This window comes from Rhinoderma darwinii, chromosome 2, assembly GCF_050947455.1.
Source record: "Rhinoderma darwinii isolate aRhiDar2 chromosome 2, aRhiDar2.hap1, whole genome shotgun sequence".
NCBI lineage: Eukaryota > Metazoa > Chordata > Amphibia > Anura > Rhinodermatidae > Rhinoderma > Rhinoderma darwinii.
The window spans coordinates 434914944-434930375 of NC_134688.1; the positions used below are offsets into that span (position 1 = coordinate 434914944).

Sequence of the window (15432 nt, forward strand, 5' to 3'; positions counted from 1 at the left end):
GGAATGTCTGAATGGCCCCATTGACTTACATAGGTCCGTGCGCATATCACGGACGTGTAAATAAGGCCTAAATGTACATCACAATGTGAACACATCCTTACTGCGAGTTATAGGCTTTTGACCATATTGCCAACATCCAGTAATGTTATGACCTCCCTGGTTTAAGTAATGTGCAATAATATTTGCCTCAGCCAATTGCTGGAGAGCCACATACAGGGGCCCTAGAGACACATGTGGCTCCCTAGTCACTGGTTGAAGCAGGGGCGTAGCTAGGGGGGCAGGCGGGGCATGTGCCCCGGGCGCAACTTAGAGGGGGGCGCCAGCGCCCCCTCCTCCTGCACTATAATTGTACCTGTGTCTATAGGACACAGGTACAATTAGAAGCAATGAATGGCCGGGTATGTTCCGTGCCGGGCCATTCAGCGCCTTTCCACGAGTGAAGCAACTGGTACCTTTTGTACCAGTGACGCTTCCATCGATGAAAGGCGCTGACTGACAGGGAAAGTCATCCTGCCCAGCCAATCAGCGCCTTTCATAGACGCTTCGTTCAACCCCCAGGAGACTTGCGCCCGTTACTACGATCATTCTTCCCCATACATTTTCATCATGTCGGCAGCGCGTCTCCTTGATTACACAGGGAGATGTGGTGCCGACAACGATGATTTTTAATGCTGCATAAAAGAGCAGATCAGCCGATGAACATGCGCTTGCTCATTTATCGGCTGATCGTTGCCATGTTCACCCAGGACAATCATCAGGAACGAGCGTAGTAGGGCCTTTAGAAACAATCTGGGAAAGTTCCGGCCCGCAGGAGCCCTCCTCATCCACCCAGACATGGCCCGAATCTCAGTTGCTTGTCATACTGGCCTGTAGTATCACGTATGGCCTGTAGTATCACATAAGGCCTGTAGTATCACGTACGGCCTGTAGTATCACGTACGGCCTGTAGTATCACGTACGGCCTGTAGTATCACGTACGGCCTGTAGTATCACGTACGGCCTGTAGTATCACGTACGGCCTGTAGAATCATGTATGGTCAGCATGAGATGTAACTAAACATGGAGATAATGTAAAGAGCTCTGTCCCCATAAGCGCATTGTATATGCCATAAATGATTGCTCTATGGCGGTTTGACTGATGGGACTCATGCCGCTCGTTTCCCGTAACTGATATGTGAGTGGCCAATGAGTTGTCGTTTTTTTTTCTAAACGCAGACTTGCTGGCGATCACCTGACCACTGTAATCTGGCGATCAGATGTAATAGCTGTGGAAAACTGCGCAGATACACAATCCTGCAAGGGAAATGTGGTGTTACAAATGACTGGGCGACCATGAAATTCATTGCTACACCGAGTCCACCAGGCAGTGGCTCACCCCTCTGGCTAATAGAAAGGGTCCTGACCAGGGGACACACCTCTATAATGTACAGGTTGGATTTTATAAAACTTAGTGACTACCCCTGTGGCTGCCACATTTGTTGTCACCCCTCAACACAACCCATATGAAGGCGATGAGACTACAATTCCCAGCAGCCTTCTCTACAGCCTTGTTTGTCAGTGCAGCACCTGACAGCGCCCTCCTGAGGACCTCGACACTACACTTCCCAGCATTCCTTACGCACAGCCGTGAGTGCAACAAGACTACAATTCCCGGCAACATCTCTGCAGCCGTAGCCCACGTGGTTTAAGATTACGGCTGTTGTTGTAGGTTTCGCTAGGACTACACTTCCCAGCAGCCCTTGCCTCTGAGGCCGCCCCCCTATAGGAGACGTGCGGACTGTCACTGTTCATATTGCGCTGTCACCGGGCTGCCCCTTGTACTAGAGCGGACAGTCATGTCTCTTCAGCTTGTATTGAGGGTCGGCCGGGCTGTGCGGTGGAAGCTCCCGCTGTCCCCCATGTACCAGAGTGCCCGGTCTGTGCATGGCTCCGCTCTCCGTTCCTCCGGGCGCCCCTCTCTGCTGGTGGCTGCGGGAGCCGCGGTGGCAGCCGGGCTGGTGGCGGGATACCATCACCTGCAGCGGGCGGAGATGGCCTCACTGGACCACGGGGAGGATATAGACAAGCGGATCGCGGAATTCATGGCCCCGCCGGTCACGGAGCTGGAGAAGATGCGGCGGAACGGGAACGACATGAAGACGCGCATGGAGTTACTTATCATGGAGACGCAGGCGGAGGTGTGCCGGGCGCTGGAGAAGGCGGACGGGGGAGCAAGCTTCACTGTGGACCGCTGGCAGAGAACGGAGGGTGAGTGCTGGACAATTGCCGCACATGGGGGTCCCAGGCGGGCATCACATGGGGGTCCCAGCCGGGCAGGTCGCACAGTTGTCAATGTTCTGATAGTAAATGTCACTGTATTCATGTTGCAGTGTCTACAATTGTTCCTTTATGGAGAAAAAGTTTGCAGACAGTCTTAGTAATACCTTTGAATTGAAGTCCAATTGATCCAGGTTTTGATCCTAAATATGAAGGTAGAGATGGTGGCCAGTAGTAGAGAAATCCTGCGGTGTCGTCCCGCACCCGGTGCTACCAGTTATGTTATCCGTGCAGCTGTGGTCGCCTTCGTCTCCGCCGCTCTGGCATCTGTAGTTCTCTATAGGACTAGACTGCACCTGGTGAGATCTTCTTATGAGGTGTCCGTTGGGCTCGCGGGGGTGTTGATGGTCTTGCTGGGTTTCATGGTGCGGCTCTGCCTCACCGTTCTCGCCTTTTCTGAATATGCCCATCGGTTTTCTTTGCAGGTGGTGGAGGAGTCAGCTGCGTCCTCCAGGATGGCAATGTCTTTGAGAAAGCCGGAGTCAGCGTGTCGGTGGTCCACGGCTACCTGTCCGCAGAGTCCATTCAGCAGATGAAAAGCCGTGGGAAGGACATTAAAATTAAAGATGGTAAATAGAAGATGTTTCGTTTTATTTCTGCAGTATAATTTCCGGACATCTCTACCCTCAGAGAACATTTACTTTGTCTATTGCTTTGTGTATTTTATGTGTCCAGTAGATTTGCTGGACCCTCCAGGCGATCACAGACCTCTAGGGAGAGCGGACGTCCTCCGCATATATACACATCCACACCGTGCACCTTCCTGCTGGCCCATGGTGAGGTATTGGAACGGCGTGAGCGCGGGCGTAGTGGAAATCTGTTCTACATCTGCTCTCTATCAGAGGTCTGGTGGTGGGATCTCATCAACAATGCTTCCCCCACTCCTAGGGTCCGTCCCGTCCCCAATCACGAGTCCATGAAGGGTTGTTCAGTGGCTGCACAAGATTATTGTTCAGAGGATATCTGACGGATTTCTTTATTTAAGAATTTCTATCTGCAGAGATGCAGGAATGAAACAGGGCACATCTGCAATCACCCTCCATTATAGTCTATGGGAGATACAGGAGCGGCCCAGTAATAGGTCACAGTGTATTTGTGACATTTCTCATCTGTAGACGGGGACATAAATGTGTGTAGTGGGAAACGAATAGTAATGATGACACCCGCACTGTACAGTCCACCGATCAGAGTGGAGGTTGAGCACACGTGGGCCACTAGTGGATGAAGTGAGTGGTCTGAAATATATGGACATGTTTTATACTTTTTTTTTTCTTTCTTCATCCTGTTAGAAATGAATCATCTAGAACTCTGTAACATGTTAAAGTTGTTGTGCCGGCATGCGATACAGCGTGAAAAGTATGGCGTTCAGGTCTGAAGATAATAATTCATCATCAATAATAAATATAAAATGCAGAGATGTTAAAGGGGTTCTCCGGGCATTTTATATTGATGGCCTGTCTTTAGGATTAGATCAGTGGGGGTCCGACTCCCAGCACCCCCGCCAATCATCTGACTGATGGGGCTGCGGCGTTCGTTGCTTGAACTGCCAGGCATAGCTGCTGTGGATGTGTACGGCGCTGTGCCTGTAAACTAGAAAAAGAGTGCGACCACAAACGCAGGGGCCCCATCTATCACCTGATTGGTGGGGGTGCCGGGAGTCGGACCCCGACCGATCTGGTATTGATGACTTATACGAAGTATAGGCCATCAATATAAAATGCCCAGAGAACCCCTTTAAGGGGGTTTCTGTAGCGTAATTAAAGTGAAACCCCTGATGAGGACTCATTTGGGCAGAATTGTTTGGGCTATAATACCTTAATTCCACCTTCAGAGTGGCCTTATTAGCAAAATCCCTTATAGTAGGACATAATGGTGCCTGTTAGAGCATATGCATGTCATAGAGGAGGGTCCCGGGCTGAAGACCTCCCACTGCGAGCCAGGGAGCAGAATTGGCCCGGCTAGACCGTGTATTACATGGGCAGACATTGAATAGGTCGCTGGGGATAACAGCTGGTCTGGGGGGGGGGGGGCGGGTAGAGAAGCCTGACGTGTCCGTTGATCATCTGGCCACCTTTTTATTTACAAAAGGGTGGTCTTCAAAAGCCATGTTCTTTACGTTTGGTGGAGTTGGGCCCCATTTTTCCAGCCTTAACACATTTTTTTTTTTCTGGCCTTCCCTGCGACGCTATTAATGTATGTGCTGTTTGGGTGTCATGTATAAAAACTAATGCTGACCAAAAGTGTAGCTACCAATCATATTCCAGCTTCATTTAGAAAACTAACGAAGAGATCTGATTGGTTGATGTGGGAAGTTCTCTGCTTTAGGCCGGATTCAGACGAACGTGATTTCCGTCCGTGCAGCCCGCGTGGTTTTCACGCGGCTCGCACGGACCTATACAAGTCTATGGGGCAGTGCAGACAGTCCGTGAGTTTTGCTCAGCGTCAGTCCGCTGAAAAAAACTCAAGACATGTTCTATATTTAGGCTGAATCCGACCTTAGTCTGCACTGGGCACCACTATGTATTCCATAGAAGTATGAGCATGCATTGTCCTAGTTTTAGCTGATTGTAGAACCTGGGGGATGCTTATATGTATCCCAGAATATACAGCAGGACTTGTAATGACTTTGGCTCTGCTGCAAGTAAATTTTTTTTTTTTTTTCAGGAAAACTGCCCTTCTGTGCCATGGGAGTAAGTTCTGTCATCCATCCTAAGAATCCGCATGTCCCCACAATTCACTTTAACTACAGATACTTTGAAATTGAGGAGGCTGATGGTAAGAATAAAGAAAAATATTGTGGTTTGTTATTTTTATAGCCCAAGACGGGAGCATTTCCCGTTATGCATTTTAGGTAGGCGCTAATCCTCCAGACTTCACCAAACACCTGCACGCTCGGCCTCCTCTGGTAGCGGCTTATCTAATAACGAACACTAGGATTGAGCATGTTGAAATTCAGCATGCCTGACCTTTCCCTGGGACACCGCCATACACACTAGGTGGTCGGATGAAATCGGCGGGTTCGGTCGACCATCTTATGTGTATGGCATGCGTGACGCTTTGTGGACAGATGTTTATCCCCTTAACGGCCGCCCACCGTCTTTTGACGGCAGGCAGTGCAGGTGCTTCGTCTACAGTGGCGTCTTTTGGCATCGCTGTAGAAGAGGCTGATGAGCGCTCATCCTCGAAGCAGGAGCTGTAACAAACCGCTCCTGATCTTAGAGCTTTCTGCTGAACACCGCTGGGGGTCAGAAAACATTCGGACCCCAGCTGTTTAACCCTTTGATCGCCACGGTCCGTGACCGCGGCATGATCAAAGGGAAATCCCCTCTTTGATCGCGTCACTAGAAATCCGGTGACCTGATCAAAGAGCAGGGAATCCCTCTGTAGTCAGCCCTGGGGACCTACAAAGGACCCCAGGGCTGTCTGTTCAGCAAGCCTGCTGTTAGGGCACACTATGTGCTGCCCGATCAGCAGCCAGTGTCATAGTGACACAGTATGATGTATTAGCATACATAGAAATAAAGTTATACCTTAATGGGATTTCAAAAATAAAAATAAAAAAATACAAATAAAATAAAAAATCCCAGAAAAGTCATGATTTTGCATAAAATATATTTTATTGCCCCTACATTGAGTATAAACAAAAAACCTACACATATTAGGTACCTAAATGACCGTAATAACCTGAAGAATGAATCTAACAGGTTATTTAGTGTAAACATGAAAGGGGTTAAAAAATAAACAAGAAAAACTATGCCAAGAGTCGCTTTTTCCTATATTCACGCCGTAAAAATATATAATTTTTTCTACACAAAACTGCAAAACAAAAATAATACAATTTCTCTTGCGTAAAACAAGGCCTCATACAGCCACGTCAATGAAGAAAAAAAAATTATCGATGCTGAAAGGAAGAGAGATAAACTAAAAAATGTAGCTGGCCTTTAAGGGGTTAAATGCGGTTTCACACTGTGCTTGTAATCCCCCCCCCCCCCCCTCAAAAAACACCAAAATATTTGGTTGTTAGACCTATTCAATGTTAATAGACAACATCCAGTAGTCCAATTATTATTTTTTTATTTTTTTTAATTCAGTTCATTCTCGATTTTGATGGAAATTGCACAGACTAAATAGTCACATGCAAATTTGGCACAAAATTAGGACATTTGTCTTTTCACTTCAAAAAAGAATATCCGTGAGAAGTGCACGTGGTCAAGCTGTAGATGTACTTTTAGACTTCTTTATCAAAGGCAAACTTGAAAAACGGCACAAATGTACGGCTGGTCACGGCAGGAGTAAAGAGAAATTAAAACCAGACCAGTCCAAATATACTGGATTTATTAAGAGACGTGCACCTTTTATTAAATAAGGCACAACCCTCGCCAACTACCCCAACTACATTATTAATAAATGTGGGCCATTGAATTCGGTGAGGAGTAAACCTACTGGGGAAAAACGCGTGTCAAGCCGATACATAGATGCGTAAAAGACAGTTTGTCAAATTTTATCCAAACTAGGGCAAGGGAATAGTGTTTTTTTTTTGTTTTGTTTTTTTTGGTTCTTTCTTTCTTTGTTTTTGTCCCCAACCCCCCCCCCCAGATGTCATGCCCTATCTTGGAGTGGTTTCCATTTCTGAACCATTTTACCAAAAAACAGCCCACTATTTTTTCCATTTGCTTAGTAAAAAAACTGCCTGAGAAGAAAGGGGTCAAAAAACGTGCGCATTTCAAAATCTGCCTAAAAAATCCAGACGGAAACTTTGAGGCAGATTTTTATTTTTTATGCTTGACAAAAAATGCTGTGTGCACATACCCTGAAGGCCCATGCACCTGGATTGTGTATATTTTTGGGGTTTGTTACAAGGTATAAAATATGGGCCTGTCATCTAGAGAAATGTTTCTCAAGTTCAGTCTTCGACCAGTCATGATTTGAGGATATTGAGTCGCTGCTCCAGGTGGAGTAACTCGCCAGACATTAGGATTCGACGTACTACAGAGCAGTAGAATAGTGGAGTCTTTTATCCTGTTGGCCTAGATTGATTTTATTAAAAATGTGAGGTTGGTGACTGGCATTTGCTTATAGACACTCGTGACCATGTCTGATCTCTTGCCCAAGGTAACAAACAATGGTGGTTCGGAGGTGGGACCGACTTGACTCCGGCTTATCTGAACCAGGAGGATGTGGTACATTTCCATCAGACTCTGAAGGAGGCATGTGATAAGCATAGTCCAGGTTTCTACCCCCAGTTCAAGAAGTGGTATGTGATCTGTGCTCTTTAATAGAAATAGTCAGCATTTCATGTTTCTCAACACAGCGGGTGGTGGTTTGCGACCGCATTATTTTCCGCGGGGTATCTGTTTGAAGAGGCTCACTCCTCCGTAGAATAAGATGTAACTGTACTGCTCTGTGAGGATGCAATGTGGTCACCCTTGGTATTCTGAAACGTGTCCGCTCTTGCTCACACAGTGTATGAATATTTTTTCCCCCTTTTTATGATAACCACTTTGTAAGCAAAAGCTATCAACAGGGAGATGACTGTAACGGGCACCCTGGGCCTCTCTGATAATAAGGGCGGGGTGGTTGGTGGTAAGCTAACACCGCACGCTGACTTCTGCTATCATGGAACACCCTGATGTAGAAATCTTCAGCTATATAGCACGGGTCCTTCCTTCTGGCATTTGAGGGACATTTGTCTTGACGTATCAAAACAGAAATGCATAACTTAAAAGGGTCGGGAGCTGTTGTAGGATAGGTCATCAGTATGTGATCGGTGGGGTCGACACCCGGACCCCACACCAATCAACTGTTCTGGTTGCCTCCGGGCGCTGGAAGCCATGCAGTGGTTGGTGCCGGAAGCAGATGGCCCCGACCACTGTATACCGGCCCTGCTGCAGTAACCCAGCACGGCCGCTATTCACTGACACGAGCCTTCTGCTTCCGCCAGCCGGAACAACTGATTGGTGCGGGGTCTGGTTATGGGCTCTCAATAATCAAATATTGATGACCTATCCTGTGGATAGTATGAGTAACCACCCCCTGCCTAGACAACCCCTTTAAGAAGTATTGTTTATTGTTGTGCAAGTCTCTTAATAGTAATAATATAATCCTACTAAAGTGACACTTCACTTAAAGCATATTGTTCATTTATTGTGCAGCTGAATGCCATCTGTTCCCTGTTATCAGCCATTTCAGACTTGAGAGACTGACTAAAGTGGTTTTGAATGTTTTTTGTAAAGCCCTGAACAAATGCCTTTTTCTATCTTTTATATATCAATAAGGGCCTGTTCACATCAGCGTTGCCTTTTACGTTGAGGGGTTCAGTCGGAGGATTGTCATGTTAACCCCTCGACGGAAAGACAAACTGAAACCTAAACTTCCGTTTGAATCAATAGCGCAGTTGACAACTGTGATACGGTCAAACAACGGAACCCTGTCACAATGTTGACAAACGGAAACCTTTAGCAACGTTTCCATCACCATTGAGATCAATGGTGATGGAAACGGAAGCTTAGGTTTGTCTTTACATTGAGGGGTTAACCCGGCGGGAACCCTCAACGTAAAGGCAACGCTGACGTGAACACAGCCTAAGACATCTCGCAGCGAGTTTATCATTTATCCTGCAGTCTCACAACATCTCCACAGATACCGCAGACTTCATTATTGAATGCTGATGTCTTTGCAGGTGTGATGACTACTTCTTCATCATGCATCGCGGTGAACGCAGAGGAGTCGGTGGCATTTTCTTTGATGATCTGGACTCTCCATCAAGAGATGAACTTTTCCAGTTTGTGAAGAGCTGTGCCAAGGCTGTTGTGCCCTGTTATTTGCCCATTGTGAACAAACACAAGAAAGACCACTTCAGCCCAGAGGAAAAAATGTGGCAGCAGCTGAGAAGAGGACGGTGAGGTTTATAATACTGACGTCGCATTAAATCCATTGTAGGCCCTCCCTCACACACCATTTTTCTGCCAATTTAAACTGCATAAAAAAAAAAAACCTTCTAAAAACGCTAAGCGCTGTAATGGTGGCATCTTTCATTTGGTGCCATTTTGTACATTTTATTTATTTTTTCTGGCGTTTTTGATGTCCTATAGAGAAGCCTTAGGGAAAAATGCCACAATCGCAGTTGTGTGTAGTGCATTTTACATTTCACTATAGACTTTAATGTAACATCTGACTTCACACAAGAAACGGCACTAAAAACGGTGCAAAATGCGGTGTGTGAATCCAGCCTAAAGGAAAATATTCGACCAACGACATGTATACCACATTTAATGTAAAACTACTTAACCTTGCAGTATGTCTGTATTATATGGCGCTGTGGTTTGCTAGGCCAGGATCACACGCACTGTTTTGATGCAGTTTTTGGCTCAGGTTTTTGAGCCAAACACGGAAGTGGATACTAAAAAGAAAGGAGATGCATCAGTCTTTATCTTAAACCTTTCTTTCCTTTTGGATCCACTTCTGGCTTTGGCTCAAAAAACTGACACAAAAACGACATCAATACTCTGTGTGATCCTGGCCTAATACTTCAGATACAACTGTATAGGCCCTATTACACGAGCCAATGGTCGGGCAAACAAGCGTTCATATGAACAACGCTCCTGCCCGGTCACTGCCTTGTGTAAACGTGGCAAAGATCAGCCGATAAACGAGCAATATGCTCTCTTCTGCAGAATTAAAAATAATCGTTGTTGGCCGCACGTCTCCTCCGATGCGCTGCCGACATGATGAAAATGTATAGGAATGAGAGCTCGTTCCTATACATGTCCAATCATTCCTCGGTGTGATAGGAGCAAACGAGCGGCGATCATCGAGCTGTCTCATTGATCGGCGCTTATTTACACGGCCCGCCATGTACCTTAACTTGCAATAGCACAGGTGACCTGAAGATAAGGTGTGCAGTAAAAGATCATTGATTCATTCTTGTATGTTGTGAACTATAGAATTGTATAGGATGTATCTGGGGAATTAAGCACAGACTGCTGCATACGTATTATTAACTCTATTGTTCCCGACAACTATGGCCTATACGTTCTCCCTGCACATACATATTTTGCTGCAAGTATGTAAATATCAATTTTAATTTGACTGGCAGATCTGAATCTATGGAGATTAGACTGTCACTGTGACCCCTCCAACCGACTAAAGGGTAATCCAGGGGAAAAGATGATAAAATAAAAGCCTAAGAATAAATAGAATGTGTATAAATGGGCATTAAATATTCCTTGTCCCCTTAATGTTACTCCTACATTATCAAAAAAAACATTGTTGGCTATAGGCAGACACATTTGAGTTGTATTGTCACGTGTAGGAAAAGTTGCACATGATCTACTATAGCTGTGCATGTACATAAAGAAATAATACTAAACCAAAAACCATAATTAACCATTGTCATTTTAATAGCTGTAATAAGGTATATTTGCGTTTTCTGAAAAAATATTTGTGTGTTTTTTTTTGGTTTTTTTTTTGGTGTGTTTGTCTTTGGAGTAATTTTTCAAATGATGAAGCTCTGCTATTGAAGAGCATAATGTTAGAGTTTCTATGAGATGTCCTAACAGATACAAACAGTTGGTGTTCATGCACCCAACACCGGGCCCCCTGACGAGATCTATGTTGGCGTAGGTTAACGCAATGTTGAGTGCTCTTGTTACATCATCATCTTGTACTTGTAAAGTTGTACATCCTGTCATATGTTTTATGGGATATGAAAAATCTGGTGTCTGGTAGTACATTACAGAAGGGAAATCAATGACTTGCTGGATGTTAACACTGGGTGGCGCTCATGTTTAATTCAGTTCTCTACATCTGCAGAAGGAGATTCTGTCTCGCTCTATGCTACATGTAAGATCTGGACAATTAAAGGGAAGCTCCACCTTGCAGCTGCTTGTCATTAGCAGTTCCCTAATATATATATGAGAAGTGCAATAAATGAAGCCTACTCGCCAGCCATGGGTAATTTGATCCCCCCCCCCCCTCCTCTATCCTGCTCTGTTACCCTGAATATTACCCCTTGTAGAGAGTTGTAGTGTCACATCATTCTGACATACGGCATGACACCTTATTGTCTCTCACGTATAATAAAGATGAATAATTGCCATTTTGATTTCTGAATCCCAGGTATGTGGAATTCAATCTGATCTATGACAGAGGAACCAAATTTGGTCTCGCCACCCCTGGCTCTAGGATTGAGAGTATTCTTATGTCACTGCCTCTGACTGCTAGGTATGTATTTATAGCGGTCTGCATGTTAGTAAGAAAAGGGTTTGAAAGTAACCTGTGCCTACATAAACTGACTACCCAGGGTTTGTAGTCTGTTACCATGGGGACACAAGTATGCATAGGAGCTGTATACACAAAGTGGTACGATATTTTTAATAAAGAATATTTGTTAAGTTTTATTTGAGCAATTGAAAAATTTGTTCCAAAAGTGCATGTAACCTTTGTTTAAATGGGAGAAAACAAAATGCCATATTAGAGTAAGATGTTGTATCTACTCCGATATTGGCGTTTTTTTTCTAATTTTTTTCAGTGGCAAAAGGAAGAACATTATTGGTTGTCCCCTTTTGAATTGGCTTATTTTTTTAGGCTAAGTTCACGCACAGTGTATTAGTTTTGAAATCTGCGTTCTCCGGCTGGTCCATATTGTGTATTTTACGCTGTGCATTAGCCTAAATTGTCACTTTAATAGGTTGTTGAAAATATGTTCTCTATTTCTGTGACGCTAATTCAAAAGTCGCAACCAATATGGCTACACTTCCTGTCTTCACTTTTGCATAAATAGCCGTCAGTTTCTCTGCCATTAAAAATATATTTACCGCGGGTATAACCGGACTTTCTGATGCTTGAGGTGAATAGTGCATTGGCGTCTTCCTTGTTTAACATAAGTGAAGAGAATTTACATTTTGTATAGTACATATTATGCAGTATTTTGTGCAGATTTGGCCTCAGATGCAAGCGGTGAAATCTGTGGTCCAATTTGGGAAAAAAAATCCATGGTCAACCCTGCAGGTAAGGCCTCATGCACACGGCCTTGTCTGTAATCACTGGCCGCGATTGCGGGCACGGCTGGCTGCACGGATTTTTTAAAAGCAAAAAATAGAACATGTCCTATCTTTTGCGGTACAGTTCTATGGCACCTAACCGTAGCGATACGGAAAGGTGTCCGCGGCCAATAGAACTGAATGGGTCCATAATTGCGGGCCGTATTACGGTCCACAATTACAGAGAATTTTTATGGTCGTGTAAATGGGGCCTAAGTGTGTTTTTTTTGGCGGGGGGGTTACCCTCTGCAGAAAACTTTTGCTTCGTGTGACACCTATCATTTGAGAAAAGTGTCTGTTGTCCAGTGGTTTACTCACCTCCACAGGCTCTGGCGCTGACTGGTGCCCCAATCACTGATACACAACCAGACTGGCAGGAGTGGAGAGTGCAGGGCTTCTGCCATACATTTAGTCAGGGATAGACATTCAGTCAATAACACTCATGAACCGTCCGGTACAGGCTAACGCAGTAAGCGCACACATACAGCTCATACTCACACCATACTTTCCTACTTTTAGGGTATGTTCACACGCAGTAGCAAAATACGTCTGAAATGACGGAGCTGTTTACGCCTGAAAACCGCTCCTGATTTTCAGACTTTTTTGTAACTACTCGCGTTTTTCGCTGCGTATTTTATGGACGTTATTGGAGCTGTTTTTCAATGAAGTCAATGAAAAACTGCTCCAAAAACGTCCCAAGAAGTGACATGCACTTCTTTGACGCGGGCGTGTTTTTTACGCGCCGTATTTTGACAGCGACGCGTAAAATTACACCTCGTGGGAACAGAATATCGTGAGAGCATTGGGCAGATGTTTGTAGGCGGAATGGAGCCAGTTTTTTCAGACGTAATTCGAGATGTAAAACGCCCGAGTTACGTCTGAAAAGAGTGCGTGTGAACATACCCTAAAGTGAAGACATCTGGGGGGATTATTTTTTTTTTTTAACATATGCCTGCCAATTTTTAGAGCCATGCCCCTAAACACTGCTATGTAGTGCTATGTATTTGAATCACATGTAGTTAATGACCCGTTCATCACACCCCAAAATAAATTCAAACCCCAGAATAAATAGACTCCAAAATAAATCTGGACCCCAGACACAACTTGTTTTTTTTTCCTCCTGTGGAACCTTCCGTCTCCTCCCTGGCTCATGTGACCAGTTTTGTACGGATCCTGCCACCGCTCCTGCACACATTTTTGCCTTTAGGGATCGTTGCACGTCGGTTTTTGCCGTGATTTGTGACAAAAGTGCAAGGTGCATCAGATACCTAAAGACACAAAACAACTTTAGGATTATTAACTTGTTGCAAAATGAATGAAGTTGTCGTTAGAAAGTGCTTGTAACTTGTCTTGTTGCTCTTTCCTCAGATGGGAGTATATGCATGTACCTGCCCCAGAGTCTCCGGAGGCTGAGATCCTCAATGTTCTGCGCGAACCCAAGGACTGGGTGCATTAGTGATCTCAGGGACTTTTTCTTACAATTCCCTAATTGAAAGAAGGAATTGGGGAGTGACTCTCATGGGACAAAATCAATCCCTGTTCCACATGTGCCTTACCTGTTTAGTGTGCTTCCACATTTGAGCTGGACTTGAGTTTATCCTGGCGTCCTCCATGTTTCCCTGCTCTGGACCTCTGTTAATTCCTCGTTGGCTATACTTTGATGACCACTTTTATATGTTTTTGTCGTATCTTATGTGTGTGTTTTTATTTTAGACATGATCATTGAAGTACTTTGTATGCTAGATCGGTAGCATCAGACCTGCTGCTCTCAAACTATTGTGAAACTACAACTCTTTTTAGCTGTCAGAGCATGCTGGGAGTTGTAGTTCCCCAGGTTGGAGACTATTGCACTATATGCAGAAGATTTAAAATGATTACGTGTTATTCTCTGTGATGAGCAGCCTATTCTGGTCCGTGGCTCTGGACTACTGGAAGCCGTTGTATAATAAATTTACAAAGCAATGCACTTTGTCTTCATAGAAATCGATATCTCCGGTTTACAGATGGAGCAGGGTATATTGCAGTAAATGGTACTGTGTACGCTGAGGTGATGCCACAAAGTTAATATGGGTTCTGCTCCATTATGGCTCTATACATAGGAAATTTACTTGTCTTAGAAACCTGTTCTTTACAGTATCTAAAAGATATTCCCACAAGCCTATAGTCGTTGTTGACGCAGTGACGTTTTTGATATTTTATTTCATCCAGGAGTGGATCCTAAACCGAAGAGAAATTTAAAGAAAAGATTTACTCCTTGTTATTTCCCTGTCTGTACAGAGTAGGCGAGCACTAGAGAAGAATGACAAGTGATGCTTCTGCACAGCCTGCCCTGCGATAGTGTTCAAAATGGCAGAAACCGTGCACATTTGCAATAGGCAACGAAAATTTTATATATATATATATATATATATATTTATAAAAAAAGGGGGCTAAACATGAGTATTAGTCCTCTGTAAGGCCTCATGCACACAACCGTAATTTGTATCCGCAATTACGGATAAAAACACTGATCCATTTGTTTCTATTGGCCACATACACCTTCCTGTATATTTACGTGTGTGTGCCCGGGACATAAAAATTAAAAATTGAAAAATAAATAAAAAGGGGCAGGGTCTCTTTAAGGCCACAGGACTGCCAGACAGTAATTCTACAGCTGTTGTGCACCAATCGCTGCACTAAACGCTGCTCCACATCTATGCATTTACATTGCTATATGAAATCTGGATGTGGATTTTAAGCGTGTTTATACCAAATGGGATTCCTTTAAATGTCCACTGATCTTTTCTTAGTGGCTTTTACTGCCCTCTGTGTACAGCACGTACTGAAATTATAAGTCTAAGCATTGAACTTCTTAGGGTATGTTCACACGCAGTGGTTTCAGACGTAATTCGGGCCGTTTACACCTCAAATTGCGCCTGAAAAAACGGCTTCATTACGCCTCCAAACATCTGCCCATTGCTTGCAATGGGATTTACAGTGTTCTGTTCCCTCGAGGCTTAATTTTACACGTCGCTGTCAAAATACGGCACGTAAAAAGACGCCCGCGAAAAAGTGCAGGTCACTTCTTGGGATGTTT

General features: G+C 44.6%; 1 protein-coding gene across 1 annotated transcript; it reads left to right on the plus strand.

The window, feature by feature from the left end:
* The first annotated feature begins 1674 nt into the window (after positions 1–1674).
* Positions 1675–14768, plus strand: CPOX (coproporphyrinogen oxidase). Its single transcript, XM_075854443.1, has 7 exons — positions 1675–2247; positions 2742–2885; positions 4981–5091; positions 7429–7570; positions 8996–9214; positions 11434–11538; positions 13725–14768. The coding sequence occupies exons 1-7, from the start codon at positions 1836–1838 to the stop codon at positions 13810–13812; spliced, it is 1221 nt and encodes a 406-aa protein (XP_075710558.1). The 5' UTR covers positions 1675–1835; the 3' UTR covers positions 13813–14768.
* The last annotated feature ends 664 nt before the right edge of the window (positions 14769–15432 follow it).